The sequence below is a fragment of the Scophthalmus maximus genome, chromosome 17, assembly GCF_022379125.1.
Source record: "Scophthalmus maximus strain ysfricsl-2021 chromosome 17, ASM2237912v1, whole genome shotgun sequence".
NCBI lineage: Eukaryota > Metazoa > Chordata > Actinopteri > Pleuronectiformes > Scophthalmidae > Scophthalmus > Scophthalmus maximus.
The window spans coordinates 10,959,056-10,976,185 of NC_061531.1; the positions used below are offsets into that span (position 1 = coordinate 10,959,056).

The 17,130-nt window shown below is 43.8% G+C and overlaps 1 protein-coding gene across 8 annotated transcripts in view; it reads right to left on the minus strand.

Annotated features, from left to right (window-relative positions):
- Positions 1-2,063: 2,063 nt before the first annotated feature.
- cep112 (centrosomal protein 112) overlaps positions 2,064-17,130 on the minus strand; it is an 88,438-nt gene continuing 73,371 nt past the window's right edge. For 6 of the 8 annotated variants that reach the window (XM_047327980.1, XM_047327979.1, XM_047327978.1 and 3 more), the window contains 6 exons: positions 11,638-11,727; positions 7,934-7,993; positions 7,446-7,608; positions 4,854-4,955; positions 2,922-2,986; positions 2,064-2,387 (listed from right to left, as the gene is read on the minus strand). In XM_047327980.1, coding sequence (XP_047183936.1) covers positions 2,925-2,986; positions 4,854-4,955; positions 7,446-7,608; positions 7,934-7,993; positions 11,638-11,727 — 477 coding nt within the window. In that variant the 3' untranslated portion in view covers positions 2,064-2,387; positions 2,922-2,924. Of the gene's footprint in view, positions 2,388-2,921; positions 2,987-4,853; positions 4,956-7,445; positions 7,819-7,933; positions 7,994-11,637; positions 11,728-17,130 lie in introns of those variants that run through there. The other 2 variants (XM_035614358.2, XM_047327981.1) reach the window with 2 other exon arrangements.

A 17,130-nucleotide genomic window follows, 5' to 3' on the forward strand; every position in this document is an offset into this window, starting at 1 on the left:
CCCTTCTGGTGTTTATCTGCTGCTCTTTCCCGACACCCCTTCCTGCTCTATTGCAAAGCATCTTCTTTTGCAGTAACACTGGACTCGATCCCCGTTTGTACAACTCACTGTCAAGACTAAGACATGCAAAAGACACGGACCTGTTGGAGACGGGCCAGGGAGGCGGTGGGAGGCGCTGAGGACGAGGCTATGACGGGTTAAAGACTTGTCTTCAGACATGGTCGGATGAAGCTGCATGTTCTAGTTTGTTTGGATCACACTGGGGCCACTGCCGACACAAGAATCACACATACAGTACAGGCATAAAAGAATTCACGTATAATGCTATGTTGCAATAGTTTGAATGAATCCTCTGCGCACTCTCTCCAGAAACAACAGACTCTACCAAGGCTTTTTGCTGAAAGACAAAATTCCTGTTTCTCAGATGTCGGTCCGACAGCGCTCTCTCCTTTCGTCTCTCTCTCTCTCTCTCTCTCTCTCTCGCTGCCCGGGCAGCAGAATCAGCACATCAAATAAATACAGAGAGGGGTGTAGTGTTTCCTTTGGAGACAGCAAAGCAGGTCACGGACAATGGGAACAAATGGAAGTGCACGATCTGCGGGTGTAAAATAAGAATGAAAAAAGAAAAGGAAGTGCAAGTAAGAGTAGGGACCTCTTTGAAATGAAATCAGAGTTTTTTTGAATTTTATAATCAGCTCCAAACTGTTTTCCAGGACAAAAACTGGGGTCTCTTGAAATGATCAGTATTCCAACCTCTTGCACTCCTCAACCACCGGAGACACAAACACCAGTGGATGGCGACTCATTACCAATCCCTTCCTTGGTCCACCGAAAGCTATAATCATCACAAAGCTTCATCACTCCTGGAGGAACCGCAGAGACACACTCGCTGTTTTAAGACATGAAACGGGCGACTGCGGCTCAGGAGGTAGAGACGATTGTCCACTCACTCGCTCCCCCGCAGTGCGCATGACGAACTGTCCGTGGGCAAAACTCTTAACCCTTAATTCCGGCAGTGCACGAATGTGACAGGAAAAGCACGGTCAACAGCAGCGCTGTGTGAATGGGTGACGGTGACTATAAACTGCTCTGGGTGGTCAGAGTTCACAACAGCAGGAACATTTCCGGAACATTCAGGCGAGGAGTGGCGCCTGGGTAGAGTCTCCTACTCGCTTGCCGTGAATCTTCCGGAGGTTTCCCTGCTGCATTCTCACATGGGCTCAATCTTGACATTTTCAGGTCATTTCAACAAGGGGTGCATGCAGCCCCCTCCGGAAAGGTTTCAGGAAGATGTGCAGCTTCAGTCCAGGTTTTATTGAAAAAACTGGTGCAAATGCTTTTTTTTTGTGGTTCTTTTGAACTGAATCGCAGTTTACACGGAGTTGTGTCTTGTTTGTCTTGATTTGAAACGGCAAGAAAAAAAATAATTGAAACACCTAGAAACATATCGAATGCAGTTCAACAGCATCACGGACTGACTCCTCCAGAATGATCAAACTCAGCACCTCTTTAACACAAAGACAGAACAACAAACACTGAACAATGAAACAGCCACGAAGACAGGAGTCAACTTTTCCATTCAACGACATTGGCTTTTAGCTAAATGTTCCTAATAAACTGAGTGAGCGGTGGCCAATTCATGAACTCCGGTGTCTGATTGATTCAGCTTGGGTTTGAGTGGAGCCGTTGGTAAAACACAAAGTGGTGGCAGAGGCAGGAAAAGCGAGGCCAAGGACTGTAGTGTTTGGCCAGAGGTTCAAACAATCTCCTCGCAGCGCTCTTTATCTGAACCAACCACAAACCCCCAACTACTATTTACAGTTCAAATGAGGGCCCGAGCAGAAAGGCGATGCTAAACACTGATGGGGTGATGGGGAATTCAAGGTCTTTGACTTTAGTGTGAAGTTACACGGCTAATCGTGGTCGACAGGCATGAGGTGGTCGAACAAAAAACAAGGCAACGACACGAGTTCCCTTATCAAGGGATTAATTATGTGGTAATTTAGGAAGATGAGAACGTGCACAAAAATGAAAAAGAAAACAAACCGCATGACAACAGAAAATGACGTCTTTGAAAAGTCTTTTATTAAAATAATGCACCTCGGTGTGAATATGGCAAATGATATTAACTGTCTATTCATTATTAATAACGATGTAAACAGTTGAGAACATAAAAATATTACTTTTTTAATAATACAAAATTAAAATCCAACAATGAATAAATAGTTGACATGATAAAAACCATGTGAGGCGACAGCACACGGCACTAAAAGGTGACTGGTCCACTGGCATGACAGGCGTGTAAATCACTTAATGCTCACACCTGATTGGACGTCTCCTCCTCCATGTCCCGGCGCGGGGTGAGGCTGTGGTTCCTCCATCGTCACCTGTTTGGAAAGCGTTTAGTTATTCGGGTTTTAAACCATTTAACCAACACGCTTGTGCGCAGATTATAAAGGAAACTAATCTAAACCGACTGTCTGATTGACTGCTCCTTTTAGAGTCGCAGTCGCTCAAAGGCGCGCTGTGAAATTACTGGTTATTAATGTGACGTGTGAGACTGACAGCCTTGAGAGATGCTCGCAGAGATGTGAGCGACAGCATCATTTGACTGAGCCTCTTATCGCTGAATATGTACAGATGCTTGAGAACGTGCACATACATAAATGGCTCTTACAGTATGATGAAAATGAGGCAAACCAAACCCGTCAGCACTGGAAGCTGTCACAGTCAGACTCCATTGATGTAAGTGCACCATAACAAGTGTGTAACACAGTAAATTATAAGCCTGTTACTAATTTTGGATGGTCGCACTCGAATTATTCACATATATGCACTGTACAGAAGTACAATTGCCACAAGAACTATTTTCAGGCATGTATACACACACATTTCTATATAATCTAAACAACCATGCTAACCTCCTAGTGCGGCAGGCATCCAGGTCTTCCTGTAGCAAAGACGCTCTCTTCTGTAGGAAGTTGACCTGCAACACAGACAGATGCAAACGTTTGGAGTAATCTTAAAAATGGGTTAATTTCAAAATGTTATGACTTTGATCACTTCTGTAATCAGAAGGAAGGAAGTATGAGACCAGTACACCGGAGATACAGAAGTGGGAAGTGGAGAAGGAGTGATGGCTTTAGGTGAATTATGCTTTTGGGTGCAGGGGGGTTTTCGCTAAGTAGAGGAAGGTGGAAGAAAGGCTTGGTTGTTGAGTCCAGGGGTCAGGACAACAGGGGTTGGGGGTCAGGAGATTAGGGCAGAGGGGTTAAGGCTCATAGGGACAGAGGGGAGATTATGAGCTGGTTAGATGAGGTTAGGACGCTGCATCGCTCTTTTTTTTAAATCTTTTTTTTTTTTGCTACAAGGCATGAGTTTATTTATGAAGTGTCTTTGGCTGAAGTGAAAATAAACCCCATCTACATTTACGCAGCATCTACAGCCTGGCAGAATAATCACGGCTCCAAAAGAATCTGCATTGTTCTGGGACTACCGTACTGCAGCCGAGGGTACATTCCTTTCTGTGGGGGGAGACCTCAGGAAAGGTCTAGCATTTCATTTGGCACTTCACAGTGGTGGAGTATACGCAAAACCCCAGCGAAATGTGGTCGGATGCCTCCAGAGACACAAGAAACTCTCCCACCTTTTCCCTTCTATGTTAAAAAATAATGCACTTTCATGTGCAGAACCCAAGACATTGTCAATGAGAAGAGAGACCACTCTGGTTATGAATTATATCTTATAAATATATTGTGGTCACAGACCTGTGGTCTGTGCACTGAAACGGAATCTTAGTAGACCTATTTGAACAAGGCAGGGGTTTATGATGAGCCCATTAAAAAAGAAAAGAAGAAATAAAGAGGTTGTAGTGCTAGAGCTTAGCGTCTAAATAGAAAACCCTTGTTTGTTTACAATATAAATGCTTAGAAAATGAAAGGCCTTTATTGAAAATCCACTGTCAAACTGGGTCCCATGAAGAAAGAAATATGGCTCAGGGGGACAACCTGGTTGTAGGAATGTGGTTTCACCAGGGGTGATTTAGTGATCTAATGGAGAGACGAGTAGAGAGGAAGGTTTATAAAGACGTCTGGCAGGGAGGCAAAAAGGCAACGTCTGTGATCGAGTGTTACACCAAACCAATACTTAAGATATCTTTAGTCTCCAAACAAATAACTCTGACATGGATACTGATACAGAGTGTTCGGGTTATGTTTCCGCCGGTTTGGTTGATTAATAGCAGGGGGAAGTGAAAGGCAAACAAGTCTTCGCGCTCGACATGGCCACAAAGTCTTACTTTGGCAATCTGCCTAAACTGCACTGTCCAATATATTGAGACGCTGTAGTTAAAATGATGTTCTGAATTAATTTTCTATTTTCTGCTCGACTCTGCTCTGATACTAAGCAGTCGTCCTAGAGCAAGCAGGGATTTACTTCTGTAGGACAAGTGCAACCTGGCAGTAATGAAGGTAGAAACACTCATGACCACATCATTCATCGCAGTTTTCTCTCTTCTGAAGGTTCATTTTTATGAAATCAGAACTGGTTGTTTCGGTTGAGAGCGCTCACACACAAAGGGAATTGAGTGCAAGAGGGCTGGTTTTATCATACATAACTTAAATCAAAGTGCATGTGCATGTGGTGTATGCGGCATACAGTGTGTTTGTGTGAACCCAGGTCAAGGTGAAGAACTGCGAAGTATGTTAAAAATACAGACGACATATTCAATATGGCATTGGTGAATGGAGGTAAGGAAGAATATCTAATATTTTCTCTGGACTGAATGAGTCCTGCATGTTTCCTCTTGTCCTGCCTGTATCTGATTTTGCATCTGGCAAACAGTAAGTTCTCACCTGAGCCTTGAGGGAGGTGATGGTGTCCTCCAGTTCTTGTTGGAGCTCGGCCGGCATCAAACCCTTGATCTGCTCCTCGTACTCCTGACGCACCACAGTCAACTGAGGAGACAAGACGGACGACTACCAACTTAGAAGAACAACTAACCACACCAAATGAATAAAATCCAGATCACACATCTGTATCGTCCATGCACGTATACAAACAGATACACATTTTCAAGCAAAGTAACAATACTAATCGATTCAATTAGTTGCTTCAATATATCAATCAGTAATCTGTTGATACTGTTGCTGAATAAGTGTCTCTTCTTCCTCAAATTTACATATACACTCACATGTGCGTGCACACACGCACACGCACACGCACACACACAGTGGGTTTCCCCTCTTTATTCATGGCTCAGAGTATTCCCTCACTCTTCGCAGCTCCTTCACATCTCCACAGGGGGTTCGCAGGCCGGTGGTGACTCTTTCTGCACAACACCCCCTACTGGCTGCTAATGACTACAGCCAGATCTGACACAATGCGTTTATGGGCCTGACACAGCTGGGTTTAGAAGAGGACAGGGCCGCGGTGGAGGGCAGGACACATCAAACACAGCAGCAGCTCAACGGCTCGCTAGCTCGCTAGCTCCACCGGGGAGGACTGGAGGAAGTCTGTCTGGGGCTAAATTACAACTCCACTAAACCAGAGTCTGATTATAGAAGTTGAAAAGGATTTGGTTAGCACAGCCCCCCCTTTCACCCACAACCACACATGAAGGGATGCGAAGGCAGGCGCGCACACACACACACACACACACACACACACACACACACAGGCCTGTCTCCATGACTACAGAGGACATTACATTGCCTTTAATTCATTGACTGTGTTAACGTTGCTATAACCTTAACTAAAACTACTGCTTAACTAACAAATGCTTAAAACATGACTTCACCATAACATTTGGCGGTGCAGTCATCACCCCCAGGACCTTATGGGGACTTACTTTTAGTCCTCATAATGTTACTATGTTCACAGATTAAGGTCCCCACCACATGGATGAAACTTAGACCACACACACACACACACACACACACACACACACACACACACACACACACACACACACACACACACACACACACACACACACACACACACACACACACACACACACACACACACACACACACACACACACACACACACACACACACACACACACACACACACACAGGTTTTACAGTACTGCAAATACATGTTTCGTATTTTGATAAAAATTACAGACTCAATTAATTCTGAGTTTGAAGAATAGTTTAACAGACCTCGAGGAATCACCCGGGGAAGTGGAGAGCAACAGTTTACACCCTCATATTTCGAGGTGTAACCAGGGGAGGGTCTGAGCATTTTAACCGACTGTAATGTGTTTGACAGAAGTCCAGCTAACATTAAAAAAATATCCGGACGCTCCCCACCTCTCGTCAGTCCCGTCGTTCGAGTGACAGGACCGCGGTTGAGGCGAGGGGGGGAAGACAGGTTTTCTTGAAATAATTTTCCTGTTGTGGATTTTTACTGATTGTTCTGGATCGGCCTAATTAATCTTCCTGGGCACAATGAAAGGGATTGGGACGCACTTCAAAGCCAAGCCCCGGTATAAATGATCCCAATGCGAAGCGGCTCACTATGCACAGTGTGCAGTAAATTACTCCGCCACAACTTTGCCAATTTTTCCAGGCTCCGTCTGCACTGTTCGTTTTTAAAGTGTCAGGCCAACAGCACAGACAGTCCACTGGTTTACGGAGACATGTCTTTTTCTCGCTGTGTGAGAATGAAGTCAGGGATAATTTGAGAGGGACTTTTTCAAACAAGTGGCAAGAAAATGTTTTCAGGAGCTTTAATTTCCAATGTTCAGGAGTTAAAAAAAAAAATGAGCTGAAGCTACGGGACTGCAGATTTTCGAAATGTCTATCTCTATCTATAGCAGCTTTTGTAGTCATAACAAAATGGCTAGCCAAGACAAAACACACTCCACTACCTCAGACCAAAGCAATAAACAATGGTTGAATAAACACATCCCTTACCAACCACTCTGAATATAAGTCTTAGATTCTTCAAAAGCCAAGCTCCTTAGTTTTGCATTCTTGGTTCATGTATGGTGCAGTCACCGCAGCAATGAGAGATCCGCTCTGCCTAAATTACAAGCTCCTCTGTGGCAATGCTGTCTCCATTTTCCTTCCCATACATTAGAATGGGCACGGCTACGACGGCGTATTCGCCGGGACTCGCAGAGAGCGACGGGGGCGACTGGATACTGTACATTCAATTGCAAGGCTGATCAAACTGGACAAGCCATGGATGTGTGCTTTTATAACAGCACTGAGCGAAGCCTGAGCTAGAAGGGAAATACTGGTGTGACACAATAAGGTTGTGTAGCTGGCATCTGTCCTAACGACTTTGTGGCTGCTGACGGGACAGTATAATAAAATATCCCTTATTATTTCTGTTTCCATTGTTGTATTGTTTTAGTAAAATAAGCGTTACTTTTGTATTAGTGTATCATATACGGTATATGCTGCATATAGTGCACATATGCATATATATACCTTTAACCGTAAGGCATGTTACAGATCTCAGCTCTTGCTGTAAAGTAGTAGACCAACGCAGTTTGCAGCAATTCCTTAGCCATGGTTTACTATGCAATGTGCGTGGGTGGAAGCAGCAGCGTTTTACTGTAACAACACTTCCGTTGGGGAAACATACGTTAGCCTAAGAGACAGAAAAAAAGCAGACAAGGACAAGGTAAAGAACCAATTATGAAATTCTGACTACTTTGTCTCAGTGGTGTTGAAATTCAACACAGGAGCGTCTCTCAAACTCCCCGAAGATGTCTGACTTGTTCCCTGAGAGACATCGTTCCTTCGCTTTGCATCCTCTGGTCTCCTCCAAGGTCCCTCCTCTCAAATCTCCATTTTTCTCCTTGCAAATAACACATTCTTCTTTTCAACATCTCTTTACAGCAAAGGCATGTTTGTTTCTCTGACAGGTGGCAGGAAGGCATGTGATGGCATCTGGGGATAATAAGCCTCCTCACTATTAGGACAGATGTTGGATGCCTTTGAACAGTACCGCTGATCAAGCCTTCCATGAGGTTCTGGTCATTGACGGACACCAGATGAGAGTGAGTAGGAAAGAAAAGAGGGGAAGGGAAACACACGGAAGAAAAGTGAGCCGCTATTTTTCAAAGCAATCAAAAGGGACTTTGACTTTCTGGAGGAAAAAAAAAAATCTGGTTTCATCTCCACACCTCTTTTTGAAATGAGATTTTTTTTGTTCCTGATGAAGCATGATTCTCTAGTTTTGAAGACTGCAAGGAGCTGCAGTCGTTTTCCCTCCCAGTCATCTTAAAGTGATAACATTTCATCTATATATAGTCTTTAGATTGTGGTTTTGACTTTCCCTTGCGTTTGGAACTGTCACTTGGTGTGGTTTTTGACAGCTGCCAGCAGAAAGGAACAAGCCCTCAACACTTTCAACGTTCAAATGAAGTTTGTCACATTGTCGGGAAGCTTGATGTATGCTAATGATTTTGGTGTGTTTGTGTGTGTGCACGTTTGCGTGGGGCGGTTGGGGGCTGAGTAGCTGCTGGAAAGAAATTTTTGATAAACACCCTTGTTCCTAAGTGACAAAAACCTTGTCAGGAACAAGGGGGCACATCAAAAATGACGCCACTCAAGAAGTTTGCGCCTCCGCATCCACTGAGTTGGCACTCCGAGAGTTCACCAAGGGGCGATTTGAATTCAAAAATGCTTTTTCTGTGAGTGGGGGAAAAAAAAGATAGAAGAAACCACTTCTGAAAAAAGGAAAAAGGCAGGAGATTAGAAGTGGCTACAGATCTTAGTGAAGTTATGAGAGATGGATTGGTAGCTGCTGATGTAATGTGCCTCAACAAGAACAGCACACAAGAAAATGACTGATTCTGCAGAATTTAAGTTAGACTCCTCCTGCATCAATACTGAAAACAGCGGCCGACATTATTATTTTATTTTACCGAGCTCCCATGTTACAGGAGGATGCATCTGTAAAACTTGTAAAATTTCATGATGCCCACTGTGTCATTAGATATTTATATAAAGAGAGCTGTACATTCTGCTCCTCTCTTCAAGGAGAACGGAACCACACAGCGAGCTGCTGAGCCGCCATTTTAGAGTGGAGGAGCCTGCGAGGGCCCTAAGCAAGCCCCTCTCACAGTGGACAAAAAAAACACTATAACACCAACCAACATCTGGCTTTTGTCTTCAGTGTGAAAGGTTATAATCGGCATGCATTCTTTCCCAGGTCAAATGACTGCAGTGGTCACGTGCATTGATCGGCTCCAGCTCCGATCAGCAGCGATGTAAACATCACACCTGCGTGTACACACTATTTTTCTTCCCCCCCCCTTCACCTGCCCAGCACAGTGCCACAAACACAATGGTTACACACATGCTATCTGGCTGCGAGTGTTCTAAACACATTATACATCTTAGATTATTATTGAAAAAACATGTGAGTTCTATGGCTTGATTGCATGGAACTATACATATTACAGAGTACAGTTTACTAGCTAGATAGCTACACCTTTGTCCTGCAAATGCATCTTCTCTGGATGCCAGAATCTGAATAGCTTTAGGTAGGTATTTGTTGTTTTCTATGATATTTGATGTTTTCAATGACATTTTATGATGGATTTTTTTATGTGCTATGTTAATATGGAAGAGGCAAGACTCAAGACAAGTATTGCCCAGAGCCTGTCCGTCCTACAAGAGACAGCTTTTAGATGTGAGGGAATTTAAACATCTACCCTGCCACTGCCTCTTATTGCTCTAATGAAGTCACACTTTGTCAAAGGGATACTTGCTTCACCGAATTAAAAAAGCTCTTACTTTAACCGTGTGCTTCAGATCTCATCAAATCCAGATCCATCCTCGGTTGTCCTGTCTGTTCAGGCAGCGGTTCTAGCTTCGAGTTCGCACAACAACACAATCTGCCATAAATTAGTGAAGTGAGATGCGTTTGTGGCAGAGACTCAAGAAGTGTCAAGAACCAAAAATTAGTACCAAATGCTCAGTCAGGTTCTTGTTTACTGATTGTTTGTTTCATCACAATGCCTGGTTTAAATCATAAGCCTTTTGGTATTCGTATGAAAATTCCAAAAATGTAACCATACAAGACTAAACTGCACACCCCAAGTGCTGGTGGTTATTGAGTGCTAAAATGTGTTTAATAAAAGCATAGCTAATAAATGCAAATGTTTTCAGTCTTTTGACTGAATCAACATCATCTAGTGGTAAGTGTATTTGATTGCTTCTCACTCTGGAGCATTAAACATATTTCACTACTTACAGACAGAAAGAAAATCAAATGGAAAATGCAGAAAATTATCTTAAAAAAACCCCACTAGCTTTTTTCTTTTTGTCACTTTTCATTCCGACACAGGAAAGGAGGAGATTATAACATACTGTATGAAAATGATCTTCCATAGTTGTTGATGAGGAACATTGAGAGGCAAAAAAGATTAACTTTTCACCGTGAGAGAGAAATACTGCGCGCAGGAACTGTCTCTGTTAAGAATCCTTGCATTTGCAGCACACTACGCTGGGTGCAAAAAGTGTAACATATCAAGGGATTTTGCCAATCTGTAAACCATTTCATCAGTTAATCATGCTGAAGTTATGCCTTCAACTCAGTGAATAACACTTCCCAAACACATGAATGCAATGAATGCAATTAACTCCATATTGGCGAATATAGGCAAACAAAATCACTGATACGTCTGTTAAAGGCTCATATTTATCGATATATCGGCCAACCAATATATTGTCCAGGCTCTATTAATAAGAACAATTACGTGTACATGGTGTCCGCAGCTGTCCATGTGTGTGTTGGCAAGGGAGTATAATTGAGACTTTAAGTTGCAGGAAACAATGTGCAGCGCCTCTGGGACTGGGTCAGTGACCATCAGCTCCTAAAAGCCGGTGACCCTTACCTACAGATTTATGACAGCCAGACACTGAGGTGTGTGACGAGTGTGTGAAGTGTGTACAAGGGTCAGTAGGCGGATCAGAGGGGACACGGGAATGAATGCCTTTGGTGTACATACCAGCGTACAAAGAAGAGCCTCCTGTGCGAGTGTAGTCATTAGTGCTTTCTTCTCCGTGTGTGTCAAGGTCAAAACAGAGCCTGATTACAGGGCATTCTGGAGAGCCATGGGGAGTGTGTGTGCATACTCAGGCTTCCCTCTGAACACAGGCGGTGGTGGCATTCCTGGCCCTAGGCGCTGGCTCTTGAAGTCAAATCTCAAGGAATTTGGGAAATGTGCGAGGGGGCATATCAGTGGCTCTGAACAGGAGAATGAGAGATGGTAGTGCAATGAGGGGAGGGCAGGAAAGGAGACTAAGAATCTATTTTTTGTCCCCCTTGAAGGTTTCGTAAGGATGGCAACTAAAGGGTAAGGGGCAAGGAATGTCAGGTGAATGGGGAGCAGAGATGTTAGAGGGGTCAGTCAAGGTATTCGAGAACCCATAAACGGATGGCAGAATTAATAAGAATTCTTCATACAGAGGTTATGTGCTGGCAAGATGCAAAAAGAAGTGTGACGAAAAGGCTGAGGGCAGCAAATGGGAATGGAGTTCATGTCAGGCAGCGAGAGTGATGCAACGCTAATGGTGAGGAGCAAATGAGCCTGAGTGAGAGACAGTCTGCCTCTCTTGTACATGCCTGACGAGCATGAAAGAGAAAAAAGAGTGACTGTATTACCTTCTCTTCCGTCTCCAGCTCTTTGCTAAGCACCCTTCTCTCGGAGCAGTGCAGTTGCCTTTGTAGACCTTCCACTTTTTCCTGCAGAGCCTGGGGAAAGGGAGAGAGATTCAGTGTCGTCAGCTGACCGATGGGAGAAAAAAGCAACTCCAGTTCTGCGTAGCGTCATGTGCAAATGACGCAAAGTGTCGTACACTCTTCTACAGGAAGACAGAGGTTCAGTTTTTTTATGTGTTACAGGGCGAATAATAAAGTCATGATAAAAATGAGTGGGAAGCTTCCGTCATCGAGACACTAGGACTTTTCGGCATACAGACTGGAGGAGCTGGGGATCAAACTACCGACCATTAGGTTGATGGATGGCTCGCTCTATACCTCCTGAGCCATAGCTGCTCAAAACAATTAAGATATGTGTTGCACTATCTGAATTTCCACCATGGGTGCCAATAAAAAAGAAATGCTTTATAAGATTCAGGCAAGAAAGAAGAATGAAAGAAAGAGAAAAAAGAAAGATAATGCTCTGTTAGTGTGTATCTGTGTGCGTGCCTGTTTTTCCCTTTCTGCCTGTAAGTGATAGCAGTGGAAAGAAAGGAGCAGTTGCTGCCTGTGACAGAGAACCAGATGTTTAGAGTGCACATGTGGACTCTTAGTTTTTGATTAGTCTGCATGAAAAGTGATATATGTGCATGCATGCACGCACACACAAAGTGTGAGGGGCAGTGGTTTCTCCTCTGTGGAGTTGATGGAGCAGGCCAGGTGTTAGCTTGTTGATGCTCACAGCCTAGGGAGACCCAGGCCAGGTGATAGGCATGACCGCCTGATCTACAAAACACACACTCTCACACACACACACACACACACACGCACACGCACACGCACACGCACACGCACACGCACACGCACACACACAAACACACGCACACGCACACACACACGCACGCGCACACACACAAACACACGCACGCGCACACGCACAAACACACGCACGCGCACACGCACACACACAAACACACGCACGCGCACACGCACACACGGCTCCAGGGCTAGGATGAACTTCAGGGTAGCAATTCTGAGAGCTTCTGACTAAATAGGAAGGAAATCTTGGTTGTCAGTTGGATACAGTAATCATATATTCTGTTCTCAAATTTTTTAAACATATAATCATTTGACAAACACCACAGTAGATTGAACTCCACCGACGCAGGTAAGTTCACTTTTCTTTTTCTTGCAGTGGCTCACGGAGGCGTCTGACCGTTGGATTTCTCGATCAACACATATTACTAGACTGTCGTGATTTGGGAGCACGGTGAGGTCAGTTTCAGATCTGCAGCATGAAAGGCAGCTGGTCTCCGGCATGCTGATCCTATTAATCAGGCTATTTCTCAGGCAGTCACGATCCCATTGCAGCCCACGACTCCATCCAGTGCACCCTGTTGCCTTAGATTTCATCATTTCATTTTGTTTATTGGCGAATCAAAGGCTCAACAACACCAGAAACGCATTTTTTGTGTGGAGCCCACACCATTTACACAAGTTTACAGATTGTAGTGGTAAAGGCATGTGGGTGTGAAGTTTTTCCTTCTTTTCTTTTTTCGGATATTTTTCCTTGTCTGGATCACGTTTCTAAAAACAGACAGTCCTGCAGATAATGTTCCACAGGCTACAGAGTGTTCTGCGACACATTTCTGATGTTGTTGATTTTTTCATTAAATATAAATTAAAAAGGTTGAAAATGATAGAACAATTGGTCTTGGCACACACCAACATTATACAACAGTATGACAAAAAGTATTTATTTTTGTTCTTCAGTGGATATTCTAGTAGACATGAATATCTAGTGATTACTCTAACTTCATCTACATCTATTCCTTCAGGCAGCAGCACAGCTGATGAGGAAGATGAGAGACGCCGACAAACCGACCGTGACTTTCTAAACCACCACTTCTGATTCACTGTATTGTGACACAGCATTTCTGGACCAGGTCTTCTGGGAAGTGAGGCTGACTAGTTTTGCCTCACTACTGACTCCCCTTTCATGTGGGTTTCTTGTATCTGATGTGCTCAAAACAACTCTTAGGGAAGAAGTTCAGCACTTGTCACTTCATTAATAGAAATATATGGGATGATTCTGCTGATGAATAAAAGCTCCCGGTGAGTCAGAAAGGACTGTGGAAATATTTAGTCATTATCGCTGTCTGACATGGTGGTCATATTACCTTGGTATTTAAGGGTGGGCTTACAGGCACACAGCAATAGATAGACTCTAATAGACTCTGACAGACACAAATATGAATAATACAAAAAAAAAGGAGTTGCAGACAGCTTTTAACACCTGTCTGGGGGCTAACATCTCAAACGATAATTAATGTGCACATTTATATGGCTCATAAAAGTGATTTAAAAAAATAATAATTTATAAGTCAATATAAGTGGGGACACTCATATGAACAATTCTTAAAAAAACTCTGAAGAGGACAGTCAGAAGGTACACACACATAAACACAAAATGCAGGTTGTTTCTATAGTATTGAGTATGTAAACTAAAGGAGTGTGACGGACCATGTATAGAGGATCAAGCTAAAGTGTTTCCAGATGCTAAGGGCGATATGGTCTTTATCAGCCCATTGAGAAGGGGCCATGAAGAGGGGGACATCAGATTTCCTTAGAGACAGATCGGGTGGATAAAAATAAGGGTGTATGAAAGTGCATGAAGGAGAAAGCGGAAAGAGGAGTCTGAAATATGACAATATCTAGAACATAGAAATAAAGAAGAGAAGGTTCAGAGATGTGAGAACGAACTGACGAGGAGGAGGAGGGGGAGAGGGATACGAAGGAGAAAAAAAAACACATTGCCAGAATGAAGAGATGGGGGCAGAGGTGCACCTCTGCTGCACAGTCCCACCGTCGAGAGCTCCGAGGCCTCTCTCACCTCTCCATCAGCAATGTGCCTCTGCCTTTCATTCCACAGTTTTGCTCAAAGGATTAGGGAGGGCACACGCGCACACAAGCACCAACAAACACACCGCTCAGAGCGATCCATGCAGGTATAGGCATGCATTAATATTAACAGCAAAAGTTCTACAAATGTGAGTGCCGCACTCAGTCAAATGAGTGTGCGATTTGAGTGTTGTATGCACACAAACGCACAGGCGCAGAGACACGCCGATCCCTGAGTCATCTTTCCTGGGTGGTCCTCCTGCTCAGATAAGGGCAGCATGTTTCCCTAGGGTGAAGTTAAAGCAACAGAGGGCAAGGGAAAAAAGCAAAGAAGGAAGGAGGGAGGGAAGAGTGGGAGGAGGAAAAAAGGCCAGGGGCCTCTTTAAACTTGGTGTTTTGTTAGGAGCCGAGCTGCTCTTCATGTGCGGCGGGGCCGTCTATTTGCAGCGTGCTGTCAGAAGTTTCTCCCAAAGTCTGGATTAAAGAGATCCTCTAATGACACTGAGGCTGGACGACTTCAGACAGCAGCAAAAACCTCACACTGCACCGCCTCCAGCCAAGGACACACACACACACACACACACACACACACACACACACACACACACACACACACACACACACACACACACACACACACACACACACACACACACACACACACACACACACACACACACACGCGCAAAAGGGTAAGAACAGATACATACACATGGGGCACAAAGCACATAGACATATCAGCAAAGACACAGTATGTGGAATGTGCACCCCCCACGCGCGCGCACACACACACACACACACAAAGCAGCTTTAGCAGAACAAGGCGGTGGTGTGTATGTATGTCTACTGATCTAATAGTAAATAATAAAGGAGGTGCTAACCTCAAGGAGAGATGGATTGCCAGAGAGATGAGCACAGACTCTCTTTTATCTGCACTTTTATCAAAGGGTTGTGGGAAAGGTAAAAAAGTGAGTGTAAGAGAGAAGCTGGAGGAGGAGGAGGAGGAGGAGGAGGAGGAGAGAGGTCTCCCTCCTGAGGTGTTAGAGAAGAGAAACTTTTGCTTTTGCTTTGCTGTCTGTCTGTCGGTGTGTAGGAATAAAAAGACGTGCTTTAGCAACTCGACCCGGACAGCCCCTCAGAAAGATATCACCGATATTTGTATGAACCGACTTGCTTTCAGTACTCTGATGCTTTTCAGCACTTTTTCCCAGAGTTTATTCCGAACTGAAATGGATAGATACCGTAACTCCTCTGAATGGCAAACAGAACAGTAACCTCGTCTCTTGCAATGTGCACACCATTACCATTACTAGCGCTTATGAAAATAGTAAGAAGACAATTGCTGCAGTAATGAAGACATGTTGCAACTGAGCTATGCCCACAGGGGGAACACACTGTTCTCCATCTCTCCCTCTCTGTCTCTTTCAGCTGCTGTGAGCTACAGTAGAAAGAGAATGGGAAACAACTCGGTAATATGCACCATATGTCGAGTGCGTGTGTTTGTGTGTGTGAGGGCTCACATACATATATTCTGTTTATCAAATAGTGCCTCATTTAATTGAGGCTAAGTTTAGCAACAGTTGCGAATGCCTAAAAACTAAAGATCACTGTTTTCAATCAGCATCGAAAACATCAACAACAAGTTGCGACAGATATGAGCAGGCAACATGTCTAACGGCCAAGTGTCTTTAGACGTTTAGAAGAGATTATTTTACCTAATTATCTGAAGTCAGCCTTCCATCCTTGTTGACTACTGTCCGACGCATTACAGCATAATCTTAATTAATACAAACCAAAAAGACGCCTCAAGCAATTAACATAACAACTTTATCACTGTCGGATTGTGAATGAACTACTGAGATTTGAGCCATTTAAGAGGTGATATGGTTAAGTCTCATAACTCATTAATCCCAGTGTTAAAATATAGAAACATTTCATCGAAGTCATATCATCTTGACAAGGCAATTGTATGTCACACTTTAGTTTTTGTGAATTTAGTATTTTTTTGAGACTTTATAGTTTATCTATACATGGGATTCTTCAAACAGCGAAGACTCAACACATTAGGCCATTGCGGTTTCTTTGTACTTAGTATCAGGCCTCTAGTTTAATGAGTAATTTCCGTTTGTTGTCCTTGAATGGAGTATGTCCTCTATGAGCTGTTCTACTTCCCACGTTCCCTCATAGCATCCTGGAATGTTATCTCTCTCCTACTTCCACCTCCTCTGATATGTGGATCAAACACTGCCGGGAATATGCCCACAGCCGGAAAAGTCATCAATCAGCCAACACAATGCACACACGGAGAGACGCACGCGCACACAAACATTCATGTGGACACGAAGGCATATGGCTGTTTATACAAATAGACAAAGACACATTTCAAGCTGACGCCATTGTTAATATAAAGGACAAAACAGGCCAGAACTTGGAAGTTGGAAAAAAAGAGTAACTCATGAACTTATCGACTTCTTAAGGTTTATATGTGAAGAATAAGAAAATAATTGTTCCCTAACAAATTGAGCAAAATCAGAGCAACATGGACCAGCCATTGGA